A 19,209-nucleotide genomic window follows, 5' to 3' on the forward strand; every position below is an offset into this window, starting at 1 on the left:
TATTCTTTATTCAGGTTGTGTAGCTGCAGTTTGTCAGAGATCAGCTGTGATTCTCTGGTCTCAGCTCTGAAGTCCAACCCCTCCCATCTGAAACATCTGGACCTGAGTGACAACAACCTGAAGGATTCAGGAGTGAAGCAGCTGTGTGGTTTTCTGGAGAGTCCAGACTGTAGACTGGAGACTCTGGAGTGAGTTCACTGTCTGTTACTGTTGTAGATCTGATATGTTTAATCACCAACTGAATCTAATTCATGTTCCTCCATCAATCTGTAAATGTCCTTTAGTTCATCTTTTCTGTTTCCTTGTCTCCAAGTTTTTGTGGCAGAACGTGTAGAAAACATCCACTGTTAGTTGTTGAAGTCAATGAATGTTTGTGATTAGAGCTGAAGAGTCACATCTGGATCCAGAAGATCCTCTCAACTCACATTTGTTTCAACTGACAAAGTTTTCTTGATCAAGTGCAAAGATTTCTTTGTTTTGTGTTTATTTCAAAGTGACTTGACTGATAATGTCTGATCATTGATATTGATCCTGTAATGAGGTCAGCAGCATCTTATTGATCTGTGTTGACATCAATAGTTGTCTGAATGTTGTGCTGATGTTTGGATGATATCTGTAGAAGGCTGAAATGATGAAGATCCACAATAACACAAGGACAAAGTCACTCTACTCATTTTAGAGAACAGCTCATTGATCAGGACACATTTCAGACCTCAACACATCTGACTGATCATCAATCATTTCATCTTTTATTCTTTATTCAGGTTGATGAGCTGCAGTTTGTCAGAGATCAGCTGTGATTCTCTGGTCTCAGCTCTGAAGTCCAACCCCTCCCATCTGAAACATCTGGACCTGAGTAAAAACAACCTGAAGGATTCAGGAGTGAAGCAGCTGTGTGGTTTTCTGGAGAGTCCAGACTGTAGACTGGAGACTCTGAGGTCAGACTCCATGTTTTCTTTGTGTGCTGAGATGAATATGATGGTAAAGTTGTGGTGACTCTAAACTTTGGACATTTTTGAAATAAAACTCACGTCAGTTACTTGCCTTTCTTTCATGATATTGATAAAATGGTCATTTATTGAAATAGTTTAGTCTCTCAAGTGACTCAATTATAGTGAACAATGAACTTTGTCTTTTTAATATTTTATTTAACCAGGTTTGTCTCATTGAGATCAGAGATCTCTTTTACAGGGGAGAATTGGTCAAGTGTGGCATCAACACAGTATTAAACTCACATCTTTTATTCTTTATTCAGGTTGATGAGCTGCAGTTTGTCAGAGATCAGCTGTGATTCTCTGGGACCAGCTCTGAAGTCCAACCCCTCCCATCTGAAACATCTGGACCTGAGTAAAAACAACCTGAAGGATTCAGGAGTGAAGCAGCTGTGTGGTTTTCTGGAGAGTCCAGACTGTAGACTGGAGACTCTGGAGTGAGTTCACTGTCTGTTACTGTTGTAGATCTGATATGTTTAATCACCAACTGAATCTAATTCATGTTCCTCCATCAATCTGTAAATGTCCTTTAGTTCATCTTTTCTGTTTCCTTGTCTCCAAGTCTTTGCAGCAGAACCTGTAGAACCTGTAGATGAAGAAAAAAACAAAGCAGTTTGAATGAACAATAATCAATAATGTGCTCAGGTCATTGTTTTTCATGACTCTACAATCCACTTAAGTTTGCATTAACCACATTTGTTCCTCAGTTTTCCTCCTCTTGCTCCCTCTAAATGTTTTTCCTCAGAGAGCTGGTTGATGCTCTGCTCTCGTTCAATCTCTGTCTGTCTCAGCTTTTTATTCCCTGTGAACTAAACTCTGCCTCCACGCTCCCTCGACTTGGCTCAGTGTTAAAATGTGTTTGAATCTCTCCTCTCCAACCCCCCGGTCCTGGTAGAGGAACTGAGTAGTTCTGTTCAAATAAAGTTGGGACTGTTTCCCTCCTTTAACAGTCGTCACCTTCTCTCAAACTTAGACTCACAGTCATCACCTGTTTTTAAATGCTGATTAGCTACAAACATGAGTATGTGGACGTACTGTAAAGGTAACTACTCTGTTGTATATACTAGATGATTGACACAAAGGTATAACACTGTTGTTCTGCTTTTGTTTCCTCTCTTCACTGGAATTTTTTTAAAAAAAAAGAAAAAACATTTAAAATACCTGATGATAATACTGAGAAAACACCAGGCTAACCATGAACAGAACGACACAGGAAGTAAATGAACTGGCGGAGATTTTTCCGGAAATATCTCTTTGATATAAAATATGATTGGATTTTGAACAGCCAATCAGAATTTGTCCTTTCTGGTGCACAGGGAATAAAAAGCTGAGAGAGACAGAGACTGAACGAGAGCAGAGCATCAACCAGCTCTCTGAGGAAAAACATTTAGAGGGAGCAAGAGGAGGAAAACTGAGGAACAAATGTGTTGTTAATGCAAACTTAAGTGGATTGTAGAGTCATGAAAAACAATTATACCAGCACTTTATTGATTATTGTTAATTCAAACTGCTTTATTTTCATTTTAACTTTTGCACAAAATATAATATTGAGTTCTTGCAAAAAATCAAGTTTTTTGCTCAAAGTTTCTCATTAATTGATCGGAATTGTGGCACGAAAATAACATAAAACATATCCACAATAACACAAGGACAAAGTCACTCTACTCATTTTAGAGAACAGCTCATTGATCAGGACACATTTCAGACCTCGACACATCTGACTGATCATCAATAATTTCATCTTTTATTCTTCATTCAGGTTGAAGAGCTGCAGTTTGTCAGAGATCAGCTGTGATTCTCTTGGACCAGCTCTGAAGTCCAACCCCTCCCATCTGAAACATCTGGACCTGACTAACAACGACCTGAAGGATTCAGGAGTGAAGCAGCTGTGTGGTTTTCTGAAGACTCCAGACTGTAGACTGGAGACTCTGAGGTGAGTTCACTGAGTGTTACTGTTGTAGATCTGATATGTTTAATCACCAACTGAATCTAATTCATGTTCCTACATCAGTCTGTAAATGTCCTTTAGTTCATCTTTTCTGTTTCCTTGTCTCCAAGTCTTTGTAGCAGAACCTGTAGAACATTCAATTCAATTCAATTCAATTCAATTCAATTCAATTCAATTCAATTCAATTCAATTCAATTCAATTCAATTCAATTCAATTCAATTCAGTCAATTCAGTCAAGTCAAGTCAAGTCAAGTCAAGTCAATTCAGTTTTATTTATATAGCGCCAATAACAATTCAAATCACTTTAAGAATGTTCATAAAAACCATCCTGAAACCTCCAGAGCAGCCTGAGGGAAAAACTCCTTTCAACAGGAAGAAACCTTGACCAGAACCAGCTCATATGGAGGAACCATCTGCTGAAGACCAGCCGGGTAGAAACAGAGAAGATAGAGAGAAAAGAAGAACAGGAGAAACAGATAAACAAACTTCTGTCATAGATACAAACATCAAGCTGAAGGAAACATGTAGGATCTAGTAATATAACACATAACTGATGATCTGTGACAGTTTGTGAGTATAACAGGAATCATGGGCAGGTTGGTGAATAGTTCATCTAGGTAGGAGTGGACAACTGGAGGAGGACATGAAGACTGGGACAGATTTAGTTTATGGAGCTCCACAGGTCTGATACACAGACTCCAGACCATGAAGACTGGGCTGGTTGATGAGGCCACGGCAGCAGATGTAGCTTAGAACTCCACAGGTCAGATATTCAGCCTCCAGACCAGAGACCCTCACAAGAAGATGGAGGGGAGAGAGGGAGACACAGTGGTTAGTAAATTATAAGAGATAGAAAATAAAATGATAAGATATTAGAGGACAGGAGTCAGAGAAGAAAGAGGAGAGGACATGTCCTCAGTACATCGTCCCCCTGCAGCCTAGGCCTATAGCAGCATAACTAAGGGATGGTTAAGTCCAGCTCTAACTATAAGCTTTGTCAAAAAGGAAAGTCTTAGTCCTGACCTTAAACGTAGAGACTGTGTCTGCCTCCCGAACCCAAACTGGGAGCTGGTTCCACAGGAGAGGAGCCTGATAGCTGAAGGCTCTACCTCCCATTCTACTTTTAGAAACTCTAGGAACCACAAGTAGACCTGCACTTAGAGATCGTAGTGATCTGTTGGGACAGTATGGTTCTATGAGGTCTTTCAGATATGATGGAGCTAGGCCTTTCAGGGCCTTGTATGTAAGGAGGAGGATTTTAAATTCAATTCTAGATTTTAAAGGGAGCCAATGAAGAGAAGCTAATACTGGAGTAATATGATCTCTCTTGCTAATTCCTGTCAGTGCTCTTGCTGTAGCGTTTTGAATCAATTGGAGGCTTTTTAAAGAGTATTTGGAGCCAGACACTAACGAGTTACAATAATCCAGCCTGGAAGACACAAATGCATGAACTACTTTTTCCGCATCACTCTGAGAAAGGATGTTCCTAATGTTGATGATATTATGAAGGTGAAAGAAAGCAGTCCTGGTCACCTGCTTTATGTGAGAATTAAAGGACATATCCTGGTCAAATATAACACCAAGGTTTTTCACAGTAGTACTGGAGGCCAAGGTAATGCCATCCAACAAAACCAGGTGATAAGATAATGAATCTCTGACATGTTTAGAGCCAAATACGATAACTTCTGTTTTGTCTGAGTTTAAAAGTAGAAAATTATAGGTCATCCAAGCCTTTATGTCTTTAAGGCATGCTTGGAGTTTAACCAGCTGATTAGTTTCATCTGGTTTCATGGATAAATATAGCTGGGTATCATCTGCGTAGCAATGGAAGTTTATGCCTTGCTTTCTAATAATATTGCCAAAGGGAAGCATGTATAATGTTAATAATACTGTCCTAGCACAAAACCCTGAGGAACTCCATAGCTTACTTTGGTATATATAGAAGAATTGTTGTTTACATGGACAAACTGGAATCTGTCTGACAGATATTCCAAAAAAGTGTTGAGTAAGGTCAGCTGAACTTGTAGAATTTCTTGAAGACGTTTCGCCACTCATCCGAGTAGTTTCTTCAGTTCTGATAAACTAGTGGGAAATCGAGGTTTGAATAGGAAAAACTCTGTGGGTACCACCCACCCGAAACTTGCTTGACCAGAAACTGGGGTCATTAATTTCCATAATGGCTGGTACTTACCTGTCCTTGAATGGGGGGAACTGTGTGCCTAAGCTACTTACACTATGAATAGAGCTCTAACAAGGCTATTGTCAATGGGAGCCTGGAGACTCAAGGTGTGAATGGTGTTGAAACTTCTTGGGGACAGAAGTCAAGACTGAATTATAAATAGATGGTAAATTAAATCTCAGTCCACCTCCTCTGTTTAGAGAAGGTTTTTCCACTTTGACATAGATGGCTTCCTTAACTCCTCTCTCAAACCATCTGTCCTCTCTGGCCAGGACTTTGACATTGGTATCTGACAGATATGATTCAAACCAGTCTAATGCAGTTCCTGTAATCTTGATCACACTTTCAAGTCTCTGTAGTAAAATACTGTGATCAATAGTGTCAAATGCAGCACTGAGATTTAGCAGGACAAGTATAGAGACAAGTCCACTGTCTGAAGCCATGAGGAGATCATTGGTAACTTTAACCAGAGCCATTTCTGTACTATGATGAGCTCTAAAACCTGACTGAAACTCTGCAGACAAACCATTCCTGTTTAAATGATGAACCAACTGATTGACAACAACCTTTTATAAAACTTTAGAGATAGAGGGAAGGTTGGAAATTGGCCTATAGTTGGCTAAAACATCTGGGTCAAGAGTGGGTTTTTTAAGTAATGGTTTAATTACAGCAGTTTTAAAAGACTGGGACATATATCCTGTTAATAAAGATAAGTTTATCTGATTTAATATGGAGGTATCAATTAATGGAAAAACCTCCTTGAGCAACATAGTCAGGATGGGATCTAGAAGCTCTGAAGAGAGCTCAGGAGCATCAATTAGAGAGAAAGAATCCAAATATTGACTCGGTCCTACTGAGATTTCTAATGCCACTGTACTTATATCTTTGACAGGTGGAAGGATGCTATGAATTTTATCTCTAATGACAACAATTGTATCGGTAAAGAAGCTCATGAAGTCATTACTGCTGAGTCTTTGTAGCAGAACATGTAGAACCTGTAGATGAAGCAAATAACAAAGCAGTTTGAATGAACAATAATCAATAATGTGCTCAGGTCATTGTTTTTCATGACTCTACAATCCACTTAAGTTTGCATCAGCCACATTTGTTCCTCAGTTTTCCTCCTCTTGCTCCCTCTAAATGTTTTTCCTCAGAGAGCTGGTTGATGCTCTGCTCTCGTTCAATCTCTGTCTGTCTCAGCTTTTTATTCCCTGTGAACTCGAATCTGCCTCCACGCTCCCTCGACTTGGCTCAGTGTTAAAATGTGTTTGGATCTCTCCTCTCTAACCCCCAGTCCTGGTAGAGGAACTGAGTAGTTCTGTTCAAATTAAGTTGGGACTGTTTCCCTCCTTTAACAGTCGTCACCATCTCTCAGACTCAGACTCACAGTCATCATCTGTTTTTTAAATGCTGATTAGCTACAAACATGAGTATGTGGACTTACTGTAAAGGTAAGTACTCTGTTGTATTTACTAGATGATTGACACAAAGACATAACACTGTTGTTCTGCTTTTGTTTCGTCTCTCCACTGGAATTTTTTTTTTTTAATTTAAAATAGATGATAATGATGTTTTCATTTTAACTTTTGCACAAATTATAATATTGAGTTCTTAAAAAAATCAAGTTTTTTGCTCAAAGTTTCTCATTAATTGATCGGAATTGTGGCACGTAAATAACATAAAACATAAAATATATCCACAATAATATAAGGACAAAGACACTCTACTCATTTTAGAGAACAGCTCATTGATCAGGACACATTTCAGACCTCAACACATCTGACTGATCATCAATCATTTCATCTTTTATTCTTTATTCAGGTTGATGAGCTGCAGTTTGTCAGAGATCAGCTGTGATTCTCTTGGACCAGCTCTGAAGTCCAACCCCTCCCATCTGAAACATCTGGACCTGAGTAAAAACAACCTGAAGGATTCAGGAGTGAAGGAGCTGTGTGGATTTCTGGAGAGTCCAGACTGTAGACTGGAGACTCTGAGGTCAGTCAGCTCTGATTCAATCAGTTTTCTTTTATTTATGAGGCAGTAACTAATATTCAGTCTCTGTTTGCTCCAACACATGGATGAACCATGTGATGGTCTAGAAGCTGAAATATTCAATGGTTCATTTTGCTGCTGATGAAGGATGGAGCTGATCAATCAGCTGATTGGTTGTTGGAGTCATTGATCAGGGAGCAGTAGCAAACATCTGCTGCTTCCACTTTCTAATCAGTTTCTCCTTTTCTCTGGTTTCTCTCATTTTAAACTGAATCTCTTTGGAATGAAGGCGTCACCTTGTCCTCTGAAAACTGTGACTCTACTGTTTGATAATAGTCAGGATTCAAGAGTTTTAGATTTCAAAGGTTTTTATTGTCTCTTCTCTCTATTGTTATACAGTAGATTTCTTTCTCACCTTAAACATAGATATAAAATAGACGCTAGAAAAAATAGAATAAATGTAATAAATAAAATCCACTTCAGTCTATCATCAGTGTAATATATTATCAGCAGTAATAGTCAATATGGCAGCAGCTTGTTGAACTATGTCCATGGACAGTAATGAAAATGGTCCAGTCAGGTTTGACAACTAATTAAATGTAAAGATGAATAATGAAATGAAGTGTCATGTTTAGTCCTCATTTAAATGTCTCCATCATCACCTGAACTTCTCTTAGAGTCTGGACCATCATTAGTCCACATTTCTCTTAACTTTGAGTAGAAAGTGAAAATAAATGTCTGAGGGTTTTTTGTTGTGCTTGTAGAGATGGAGCCACATCTTCATTGAAGCAGCAGCATGTTGTCATTAATATTAATGAGAGTTCTTCTTCTCTTCTTCTATTTGACTGTTTGAAGCTGCTTCGCATTAAATTCACCTGTTTGGAGTTTCCAGGTTTTAAACTTGTTCATTCTGAACCTTCAGCTCTGAACACATGATGAAACTCTTGATGATTTCAACAGGAACTTTGTAAACTCACATCTTTTACACGTTATTCAGGTTGAGGAGCTGCAATTTGTCAGAGATCAGCTGTGATTCTCTGGTCTCAGCTCTGAAGTCCAACCCCTCCCATCTGAAACATCTGGACCTGAGTATCAACAACCTGAAGGATTCAGGAGTGAAGCAGCTGTGTGGTTTTCTGGAGAGTCCAGACTGTAGACTGGAGACTCTGGAGTGAGTTCACTGTCTGTTACTGTTGTAGATCTGATATGTTTAATCACCAACTGAATCTAATTTATGTTCCTCCATCAATCTGTAAATGTCCTTTAGTTCATCTTTTCTGTTTCCTTGTCTCCAAGTCTTTGTAGTAGAACATGTAGAACCTGTAGATGAAGCAAATAACAAAGCAGTTTGAATGAACAATGATCAATGATGTGCTCAGATAATTGTTTTTCATGACTCTACAATCCACTTAAGTTTGCATCAACCACATATGTTCCTCAGTTTTCCTCCTCTTGCTCCCTCTAAATGTTTTTCCTCAGAGAGCTGGTTGATGCTCTGCTCTCGTTCAATCTCTGTCTCTCTCAGCTTTTTCTTCCCTGTGAACTCAACTCTGCCTCCACGCTCCCTCGACTTGGCTCAGTGTTAAAATGTGTTTGGATCTTTCCTCTCCAACCCCCCGATCCTGGTAGAGGAACTGAGTAGTTGTTCTGTTCAAATAAAATTGGGACTGTTTCCCTCCTTTAACAGTCGTCACCTTCTCTCAGACTCAGACTCACAGTCATCATCTGTTCTTAAATGCTAATTAGCTACAAACATGAGTATGTGGACTTACTGTAAAGGTAACTACTCTGTTGTATTTACTAGATGTTTGACACAAAGACATAACACTGTTGTTCTGCTTTTGTTTCCTCTCTTCACTGGAATTAAAAAAAAAAAAAAACATTTAAAATAGATGATAATAACACTGAGAAAACACCAGCCTAGTCATGAACAGAACGACACAAGAAGTGAATGAACGTTCGAACTACCTCTTTGATATAAAATATGATTGGATAGTGAACAACCAATCAGAATTTGCCCTTTCTGGCGCACAGGCAATAAAAAGCTGAGAGAAAAACATTTAGAGGGAGCAAGAGGAGGAAAGCTGAGGAACAAATGTGGTTAATGCAAACTTAAGTGGATTGTAGAGGCATGAAAAACAATGACCTGAGCACATTTTTGATTATTGTTCATTCAAACTGCTTTGATCTTTGCCTCATTTTAACTTTTGGACAAACTATAATGTTGAGTTCTTGCAAAAAACAAATTTTTCGTGTTAATTGCTCAAAATTGTGGCAGAAATATAATACAACGAATATCCACAATAACACAAGGACAAAGTCACTCTACTCATTTTAGAGAACAGCTCATTGATCAGGACACATTTCAGACCTCAACACATCTGACTGATCATCAATCATTTAATCTTTTATTCTTTATTCAGGTTGAGGAGCTGCAGTTTGTCAGAAATCAGCTGTGATTCTCTGGGACCAGCTCTGAAGTCCAACCCCTCCCATCTGAAACATCTGGACCTGAGTATCAACAGCCTGAAGGATTCAGGAGTGAAGCAGCTGTGTGGATTTCTGGAGAGTCCAGACTGTAGCCTGGAGACTCTGGAGTGAGTTCACTGTCTGTTACTGTTGTAGATCTGATATGTTTAATCACCAACTGAATCTAATTCATGTTCCTCCATCAATCTGTAAATGTCCTTTAGTTCATCTTTTCTGTTTCCTTGTCTCCAAGTCTTTGTAGCAGAACGTGTAGAAAACATCCACTGTTAGTTGTTGAAGTCAATGAATGTTTGTGATTAGAGCTGAAGAGTCACATCTGGATCCAGAAGATCCTCTCAACTCACATTTGTTTCAACTGACAAAGTTTTCTTGATCAAGTCCAAAGATTTCTTTGCTTTGTGTTTATTTCAAAGTGACTTGACTGATAATGTCTGATCATTGATATTGATCCTGTAATGAGGTCAGCAGCATCTTATTGATCTGTGTTGACATCAATAGTTGTCTGAATGTTGTGCTGACGTTTGGATGATGTCTGTAGAAGGCTGACATGATGAAGATCCACACTAACACAAGGACAAAGTCACTTTACTCATTTTAGAGAACAGCTCATTGATCAGGACACATCTCAGACCTCAACACATCTGACTGATCATCAATCATTTCATCTTTTATTCTTTATTCAGGTTCATGAGCTGCAGTTTGTCAGAGATCAGCTGTGATTCTCTGGGACCAGTTCTGAAGTCCAACCCCTCCCATCTGAAACATCTGGACCTGAGTTACAACAACCTGAAGGATTCAGGAGTGAAGCAGCTGTGTGGTTTTCTGGAGAGTCCAGACTGTAGACTGGAGACTCTGAGGTCAGACTCCATGTTTTCTTTGTGTGCTGAGATGAATATGATGGTAAAGTTGTGGTGACTCTAAACTTTGGACATTTTTGAAATAAAACTCACATCATTTACTTGCCTTTCTTTCATGATATTGATAAAATGGTCATTTATTAAAATTGTTTAGTCTCTCAAGTGCCTCAATTAAAGTGAACAATGATCTTTGTTTTTTAAATGTTTTATTTAACCAGGTTTGTCTCATTGAGATCAGAGAACTCTTTTACTGGGGAGAATTGGTCAAGTGTGGCATCAACACAGTATCAAACTCACATCTTTTCTTCTTTATTCAGGTTGATGAGCTGCAGTTTGTCAGAGATCAGCTGTGATTCTCTGGGACCAGCTCTGAAGTCCAACCCCTCCCATCTGAAACTTCTGGACCTGAGTGAAAATGACCTGAAGGATTCAGGAGTGAAGGAGCTGTGTGGTTTTCTGGAGAGTCCAGACTGTAGCCTGGAGACTCTGGAGTGAGTTCACTGTCTGTTACTGTTGTAGATCTGATATGTTTAATCACCAACTGAATCTAATTCATGTTCCTCCATCAATCTGTAAATGTCCTTTAGTTCATCTTTTCTGTTTCATTGTCTCCAAGTCTTTGTAGCAGAATGTGTAGAACCTGTAGATGAAGCCAATAACAAATCAGTTTGAATGAACAATAATCAATAATGTGCTCAGGTCATTGTTTTTCATGACTCTACAATCCTCTGTGGGTACCACCCACCCGAAACTTGCTTGACCAGAAACTGGGGTCATTAATTTCCATAATGGCTGGTACTTACCTGTCCTTGAATGGGGGGAACTGTGTGCCTAAGCTACTTACACTATGAATAGAGCTCTAACAAGGCTATTGTCAATGGGAGCCTGGAGACTCAAGGTGTGAATGGTGTTGAAACTTCTTGGGGACAGAAGTCAAGACTGAATTATAAATAGATGGTAAATTAAATCTCAGTCCACCTCCTCTGTTTAGAGAAGGTTTTTCCACTTTGACATAGATGGCTTCCTTAACTCCTCTCTCAAACCATCTGTCCTCTCTGGCCAGGACTTTGACATTGGTATCTGACAGATATGATTCAAACCAGTCTAATGCAGTTCCTGTAATCTTGATCACACTTTCAAGTCTCTGTAGTAAAATACTGTGATCAATAGTGTCAAATGCAGCACTGAGATTTAGCAGGACAAGTATAGAGACAAGTCCACTGTCTGAAGCCATGAGGAGATCATTGGTAACTTTAACCAGAGCCATTTCTGTACTATGATGAGCTCTAAAACCTGACTGAAACTCTGCAGACAAACCATTCCTGTTTAAATGATCAACCAACTGATTGACAACAACCTTTTATAAAACTTTAGAGATAGAGGGAAGGTTGGAAATTGGCCTATAGTTGGCTAAAACATCTGGGTCAAGAGTGGGTTTTTTAAGTAATGGTTTAATTACAGCAGTTTTAAAAGACTGGGACATATATCCTGTTAATAAAGATAAGTTTATCTGATTTAATATGGAGGTATCAATTAATGGAAAAACCTCCTTGAGCAACATAGTCAGGATGGGATCTAGAAGCTCTGAAGAGAGCTCAGGAGCATCAATTAGAGAGAAAGAATCCAAATATTGACTCGGTCCTACTGAGATTTCTAATGCCACTGTACTTATATCTTTGACAGGTGGAAGGATGCTATGAATTTTATCTCTAATGACAACAATTGTATCGGTAAAGAAGCTCATGAAGTCATTACTGCTGAGTCTTTGTAGCAGAACATGTAGAACCTGTAGATGAAGCAAATAACAAAGCAGTTTGAATGAACAATAATCAATAATGTGCTCAGGTCATTGTTTTTCATGACTCTACAATCCACTTAAGTTTGCATCAGCCACATTTGTTCCTCAGTTTTCCTCCTCTTGCTCCCTCTAAATGTTTTTCCTCAGAGAGCTGGTTGATGCTCTGCTCTCGTTCAATCTCTGTCTGTCTCAGCTTTTTATTCCCTGTGAACTCGAATCTGCCTCCACGCTCCCTCGACTTGGCTCAGTGTTAAAATGTGTTTGGATCTCTCCTCTCTAACCCCCCAGTCCTGGTAGAGGAACTGAGTAGTTCTGTTCAAATTAAGTTGGGACTGTTTCCCTCCTTTAACAGTCGTCACCATCTCTCAGACTCAGACTCACAGTCATCATCTGTTTTTTAAATGCTGATTAGCTACAAACATGAGTATGTGGACTTACTGTAAAGGTAAGTACTCTGTTGTATTTACTAGATGATTGACACAAAGACATAACACTGTTGTTCTGCTTTTGTTTCGTCTCTCCACTGGAATTTTTTTTTTTTAATTTAAAATAGATGATAATGATGTTTTCATTTTAACTTTTGCACAAATTATAATATTGAGTTCTTAAAAAAATCAAGTTTTTTGCTCAAAGTTTCTCATTAATTGATCGGAATTGTGGCACGTAAATAACATAAAACATAAAATATATCCACAATAATATAAGGACAAAGACACTCTACTCATTTTAGAGAACAGCTCATTGATCAGGACACATTTCAGACCTCAACACATCTGACTGATCATCAATCATTTCATCTTTTATTCTTTATTCAGGTTGATGAGCTGCAGTTTGTCAGAGATCAGCTGTGATTCTCTTGGACCAGCTCTGAAGTCCAACCCCTCCCATCTGAAACATCTGGACCTGAGTAAAAACAACCTGAAGGATTCAGGAGTGAAGGAGCTGTGTGGATTTCTGGAGAGTCCAGACTGTAGACTGGAGACTCTGAGGTCAGTCAGCTCTGATTCAATCAGTTTTCTTTTATTTATGAGGCAGTAACTAATATTCAGTCTCTGTTTGCTCCAACACATGGATGAACCATGTGATGGTCTAGAAGCTGAAATATTCAATGGTTCATTTTGCTGCTGATGAAGGATGGAGCTGATCAATCAGCTGATTGGTTGTTGGAGTCATTGATCAGGGAGCAGTAGCAAACATCTGCTGCTTCCACTTTCTAATCAGTTTCTTCTTTTCTCTGGTTTCTCTCATTTTAAACTGAATCTCTTTGGAATGAAGGCGTCACCTTGTCCTCTGAAAACTGTGACTCTACTGTTTGATAATAGTCAGGATTCAAGAGTTTTAGATTTCAAAGGTTTTTATTGTCTCTTCTCTCTATTGTTATACAGTAGATTTCTTTCTCACCTTAAACATAGATATAAAATAGACGCTAGAAAAAATAGAATAAATGTAATAAATAAAATCCACTTCAGTCTATCATCAGTGTAATATATTATCAGCAGTAATAGTCAATATGGCAGCAGCTTGTTGAACTATGTCCATGGACAGTAATGAAAATGGTCCAGTCAGGTTTGACAACTAATTAAATGTAAAGATGAATAATGAAATGAAGTGTCATGTTTAGTCCTCATTTAAATGTCTCCATCATCACCTGAACTTCTCTTAGAGTCTGGACCATCATTAGTCCACATTTCTCTGAACTTTGAGTAGAAAGTGAAAATAAATGTCTGAGGGTTTTTTGTTGTGCTTGTAGAGATGGAGCCACATCTTCATTGAAGCAGCAGCATGTTGTCATTAATATTAATGAGAGTTCTTCTTCTCTTCTTCTATTTGACTGTTTGAAGCTGCTTCGCATTGGATTCACCTGTTTGGAGTTTCCAGGTTTTAAACTTGTTCATTCTGAACCTTCAGCTCTGAACACATGATGAAACTCTTGATGATTTCAACAGGAACTTTGTAAACTCACATCTTTTACACGTTATTCAGGTTGAGGAGCTGCAATTTGTCAGAGATCAGCTGTGATTCTCTGGTCTCAGCTCTGAAGTCCAACCCTTCCCATCTGAAACATCTGGACCTGAGTAAAAACAACCTGAAGGATTCAGGAGTGAAGCAGCTGTGTGGTTTTCTGGAGAGTCCAGACTGTAGACTGGAGACTCTGGAGTGAGTTCACTGTCTGTTACTGTTGTAGATCTGATATGTTTAATCACCAACTGAATCTAATTTATGTTCCTCCATCAATCTGTAAATGTCCTTTAGTTCATCTTTTCTGTTTCCTTGTCTCCAAGTCTTTGTAGTAGAACATGTAGAACCTGTAGATGAAGCAAATAACAAAGCAGTTTGAATGAACAATGATCAATGATGTGCTCAGATAATTGTTTTTTCATGACTCTACAATCCACTTAAGTTTGCATCAACCACATATGTTCCTCAGTTTTCCTCCTCTTGCTCCCTCTAAATGTTTTTCCTCAGAGAGCTGGTTGATGCTCTGCTCTCGTTCAATCTCTGTCTCTCTCAGCTTTTTCTTCCCTGTGAACTCAACTCTGCCTCCACGCTCCCTCGACTTGGCTCAGTGTTAAAATGTGTTTGGATCTTTCCTCTCCAACCCCCCGATCCTGGTAGAGGAACTGAGTAGTTGTTCTGTTCAAATAAAATTGGGACTGTTTCCCTCCTTTAACAGTCGTCACCTTCTCTCAGACTCAGACTCACAGTCATCATCTGTTCTTAAATGCTAATTAGCTACAAACATGAGTATGTGGACTTACTGTAAAGGTAACTACTCTGTTGTATTTACTAGATGTTTGACACAAAGACATAACACTGTTGTTCTGCTTTTGTTTCCTCTCTTCACTGGAATTAAAAAAAAAAAAAACATTTAAAATAGATGATAATAACACTGAGAAAACACCAGCCTAGTCATGAACAGAACGACACAAGAAGTGAATGAACGTTCGAACTACCTCTTTGATATAAAATATGATTGGATAGTGAACAACCAATCAGAATTTGCCCTTTCTGGCGCACAGGCAATAAAAAGCTGAGAGAAAAACATTTAGAGGGAGCAAGAGGAGGAAAGCTGAGGAACAAATGTGGTTAATGCAAACTTAAGTGGATTGTAGAGGCATGAAAAACAATGACCTGAGCACATTTTTGATTATTGTTCATTCAAACTGCTTTGATCTTTGCCTCATTTTAACTTTTGGACAAACTATAATGTTGAGTTCTTGCAAAAAACAAATTTTTCGTGTTAATTGCTCAAAATTGTGGCAGAAATATAATACAACGAATATCCACAATAACACAAGGACAAAGTCACTCTACTCATTTTAGAGAACAGCTCATTGATCAGGACACATTTCAGACCTCAACACATCTGACTGATCATCAATCATTTAATCTTTTATTCTTTATTCAGGTTGAGGAGCTGCAGTTTGTCAGAGATCAGCTGTGATTCTCTGGGACCAGCTCTGAAGTCCAACCCCTCCCATCTGAAACATCTGGACCTGAGTATCAACAGCCTGAAGGATTCAGGAGTGAAGCAGCTGTGTGGATTTCTGGAGAGTCCAGACTGTAGCCTGGAGACTCTGGAGTGAGTTCACTGTCTGTTACTGTTGTAGATCTGATATGTTTAATCACCAACTGAATCTAATTCATGTTCCTCCATCAATCTGTAAATGTCCTTTAGTTCATCTTTTCTGTTTCCTTGTCTCCAAGTCTTTGTAGCAGAACGTGTAGAAAACATCCACTGTTAGTTGTTGAAGTCAATGAATGTTTGTGATTAGAGCTGAAGAGTCACATCTGGATCCAGAAGATCCTCTCAACTCACATTTGTTTCAACTGACAAAGTTTTCTTGATCAAGTCCAAAGATTTCTTTGCTTTGTGTTTATTTCAAAGTGACTTGACTGATAATGTCTGATCATTGATATTGATCCTGTAATGAGGTCAGCAGCATCTTATTGATCTGTGTTGACATCAATAGTTGTCTGAATGTTGTGCTGACGTTTGGATGATGTCTGTAGAAGGCTGACATGATGAAGATCCACACTAACACAAGGACAAAGTCACTTTACTCATTTTAGAGAACAGCTCATTGATCAGGACACATTTCAGACCTCAACACATCTGACTGATCATCAATCATTTCATCTTTTATTCTTTATTCAGGTTCATGAGCTGCAGTTTGTCAGAGATCAGCTGTGATTCTCTGGGACCAGTTCTGAAGTCCAACCCCTCCCATCTGAAACATCTGGACCTGAGTTACAACAACCTGAAGGATTCAGGAGTGAAGCAGCTGTGTGGTTTTCTGGAGAGTCCAGACTGTAGACTGGAGACTCTGAGGTCAGACTCCATGTTTTCTTTGTGTGCTGAGATGAATATGATGGTAAAGTTGTGGTGACTCTAAACTTTGGACATTTTTGAAATAAAACTCACATCATTTACTTGCCTTTCTTTCATGATATTGATAAAATGGTCATTTATTGAAATTGTTTAGTCTCTCAAGTGCCTCAATTAAAGTGAACAATGATCTTTGTTTTTTAAATGTTTTATTTAACCAGGTTTGTCTCATTGAGATCAGAGAACTCTTTTACTGGGGAGAATTGGTCAAGTGTGGCATCAACACAGTATCAAACTCACATCTTTTCTTCTTTATTCAGGTTGATGAGCTGCAGTTTGTCAGAGATCAGCTGTGATTCTCTGGGACCAGCTCTGAAGTCCAACCCCTCCCATCTGAAACTTCTGGACCTGAGTGAAAATGACCTGAAGGATTCAGGAGTGAAGCAGTTGTGTGGTTTTCTGGAGAGTCCAGACTGTAGCCTGGAGACTCTGGAGTGAGTTCACTGTCTGTTACTGTTGTAGATCTGATATGTTTAATCACCAACTGAATCTAATTCATGTTCCTCCATCAATCTGTAAATGTCCTTTAGTTCATCTTTTCTGTTTCATTGTCTCCAAGTCTTTGTAGCAGAATGTGTAGAACCTGTAGATGAAGCCAATAACAAATCAGTTTGAATGAACAATAATCAATAATGTGCTCAGGTCATTGTTTTTCATGACTCTACAATCCTCTGTGGGTACCACCCACCCGAAACTTGCTTGACCAGAAACTGGGGTCATTAATTTCCATAATGGCTGGTACTTACCTGTCCTTGAATGGGGGGAACTGTGTGCCTAAGCTACTTACACTATGAATAGAGCTCTAACAAGGCTATTGTCAATGGGAGCCTGGAGACTCAAGGTGTGAATGGTGTTGAAACTTCTTGGGGACAGAAGTCAAGACTGAATTATAAATAGATGGTAAATTAAATCTCAGTCCACCTCCTCTGTTTAGAGAAGGTTTTTCCACTTTGACATAGATGGCTTCCTTAACTCCTCTCTCAAACCATCTGTCCTCTCTGGCCAGGACTTTGACATTGGTATCTGACAGATATGATTCAAACCAGTCTAATGCAGTTCCTGTAATCTTGATCACACTTTCAAGTCTCTGTAGTAAAATACTGTGATCAATAGTGTCAAATGCAGCACTGAGATTTAGCAGGACAAGTATAGAGACAAGTCCACTGTCTGAAGCCATGAGGAGATCATTGGTAACTTTAACCAGAGCCATTTCTGTACTATGAAGAGCTCTAAAACCTGACTGAAACTCTGCAGACAAACCATTCCTGTTTAAATGATCAACCAACTGATTGACAACAACCTTTTATAAAACTTTAGAGATAGAGGGAAGGTTGGAAATTGGCCTATAGTTGGCTAAAACATCTGGGTCAAGAGTGGGTTTTTTAAGTAATGGTTTAATTACAGCAGTTTTAAAAGACTGGGACATATATCCTGTTAATAAAGATAAGTTTATCTGATTTAATATGGAGGTATCAATTAATGGAAAAACCTCCTTGAGCAACATAGTCAGGATGGGATCTAGAAGCTCTGAAGAGAGCTCAGGAGCATCAATTAGAGAGAAAGAATCCAAATATTGACTCGGTCCTACTGAGATTTCTAATGCCACTGTACTTATATCTTTGACAGGTGGAAGGATGCTATGAATTTTATCTCTAATGACAACAATTGTATCGGTAAAGAAGCTCATGAAGTCATTACTGCTGAGTCTTTGTAGCAGAACATGTAGAACCTGTAGATGAAGCAAATAACAAAGCAGTTTGAATGAACAATAATCAATAATGTGCTCAGGTCATTGTTTTTCATGACTCTACAATCCACTTAAGTTTGCATCAGCCACATTTGTTCCTCAGTTTTCCTCCTCTTGCTCCCTCTAAATGTTTTTCCTCAGAGAGCTGGTTGATGCTCTGCTCTCGTTCAATCTCTGTCTGTCTCAGCTTTTTATTCCCTGTGAACTCGAATCTGCCTCCACGCTCCCTCGACTTGGCTCAGTGTTAAAATGTGTTTGGATCTCTCCTCTCCAACCCCCCAGTCCTGGTAGAGGAACTGAGTAGTTCTGTTCAAATTAAGTTGGGACTGTTTCCCTCCTTTAACAGTCGTCACCTTCTCTCAAACTTAGACTCACAGTCATCACCTGTTTTTAAATGCTGATTAGCTACAAACATGAGTATGTGGACTTACTGTAAAGGTAAGTACTCTGTTGTATTTACTAGATGATTGACACAAAGGTATAACACTGTTGTTCTGCTTTTGTTTCCTCTCTTCACTGGAATTAAAAAAAAAAAAAAAAAAAAAAAAAAACATTTAAAATAGATGATAATAACACTGAGAAAACACCAGCCTAGTCTTGAACAGAACGACACAAGAAGTAAATGAACTGGCTGACACTTTTCTGGAAATGTCTCTTTGATATAAATATGATTGGATTTTGAACAGCCAATCAGAATTTGGCCTTTCTGGCGCACAGGGAATAAAAAGCTGAGAGATAAACATTTAGAGGGAGCAAGAGGAGGAAAACTGAGGAACAAATGTGGTTCATGCAAACTTAAGTGGATTGTAGAGTCA

The 19,209-nt window shown here is 38.8% G+C and overlaps 2 protein-coding genes across 2 annotated transcripts; both read left to right on the plus strand.

Annotated features, from left to right (window-relative positions):
- Window positions 1–36: 36 nt before the first annotated feature.
- LOC125005436 (ribonuclease inhibitor-like) lies at window positions 37–2,929 on the plus strand (the record flags this gene model as incomplete). The annotated part of the gene is made up of 4 exons (XM_047580787.1): window positions 37–188; window positions 765–938; window positions 1,256–1,429; window positions 2,752–2,929. Coding segments are annotated over 4 exons (678 nt in total), but the record flags the coding sequence as incomplete, so codon positions are not given.
- A 7,869-nt stretch (window positions 2,930–10,798) lies between these two features.
- LOC125005247 (NACHT, LRR and PYD domains-containing protein 12-like) lies at window positions 10,799–15,832 on the plus strand (the record flags this gene model as incomplete). The annotated part of the gene is made up of 4 exons (XM_047580439.1): window positions 10,799–10,950; window positions 13,073–13,246; window positions 14,241–14,414; window positions 15,667–15,832. Coding segments are annotated over 4 exons (666 nt in total), but the record flags the coding sequence as incomplete, so codon positions are not given.
- Window positions 15,833–19,209: the final 3,377 nt, after the last annotated feature.

The sequence above is a fragment of the Mugil cephalus genome, chromosome 3 (genome assembly GCF_022458985.1).
Source record: "Mugil cephalus isolate CIBA_MC_2020 chromosome 3, CIBA_Mcephalus_1.1, whole genome shotgun sequence".
NCBI classification, from domain to species: Eukaryota; Metazoa; Chordata; class Actinopteri; order Mugiliformes; family Mugilidae; genus Mugil; species Mugil cephalus.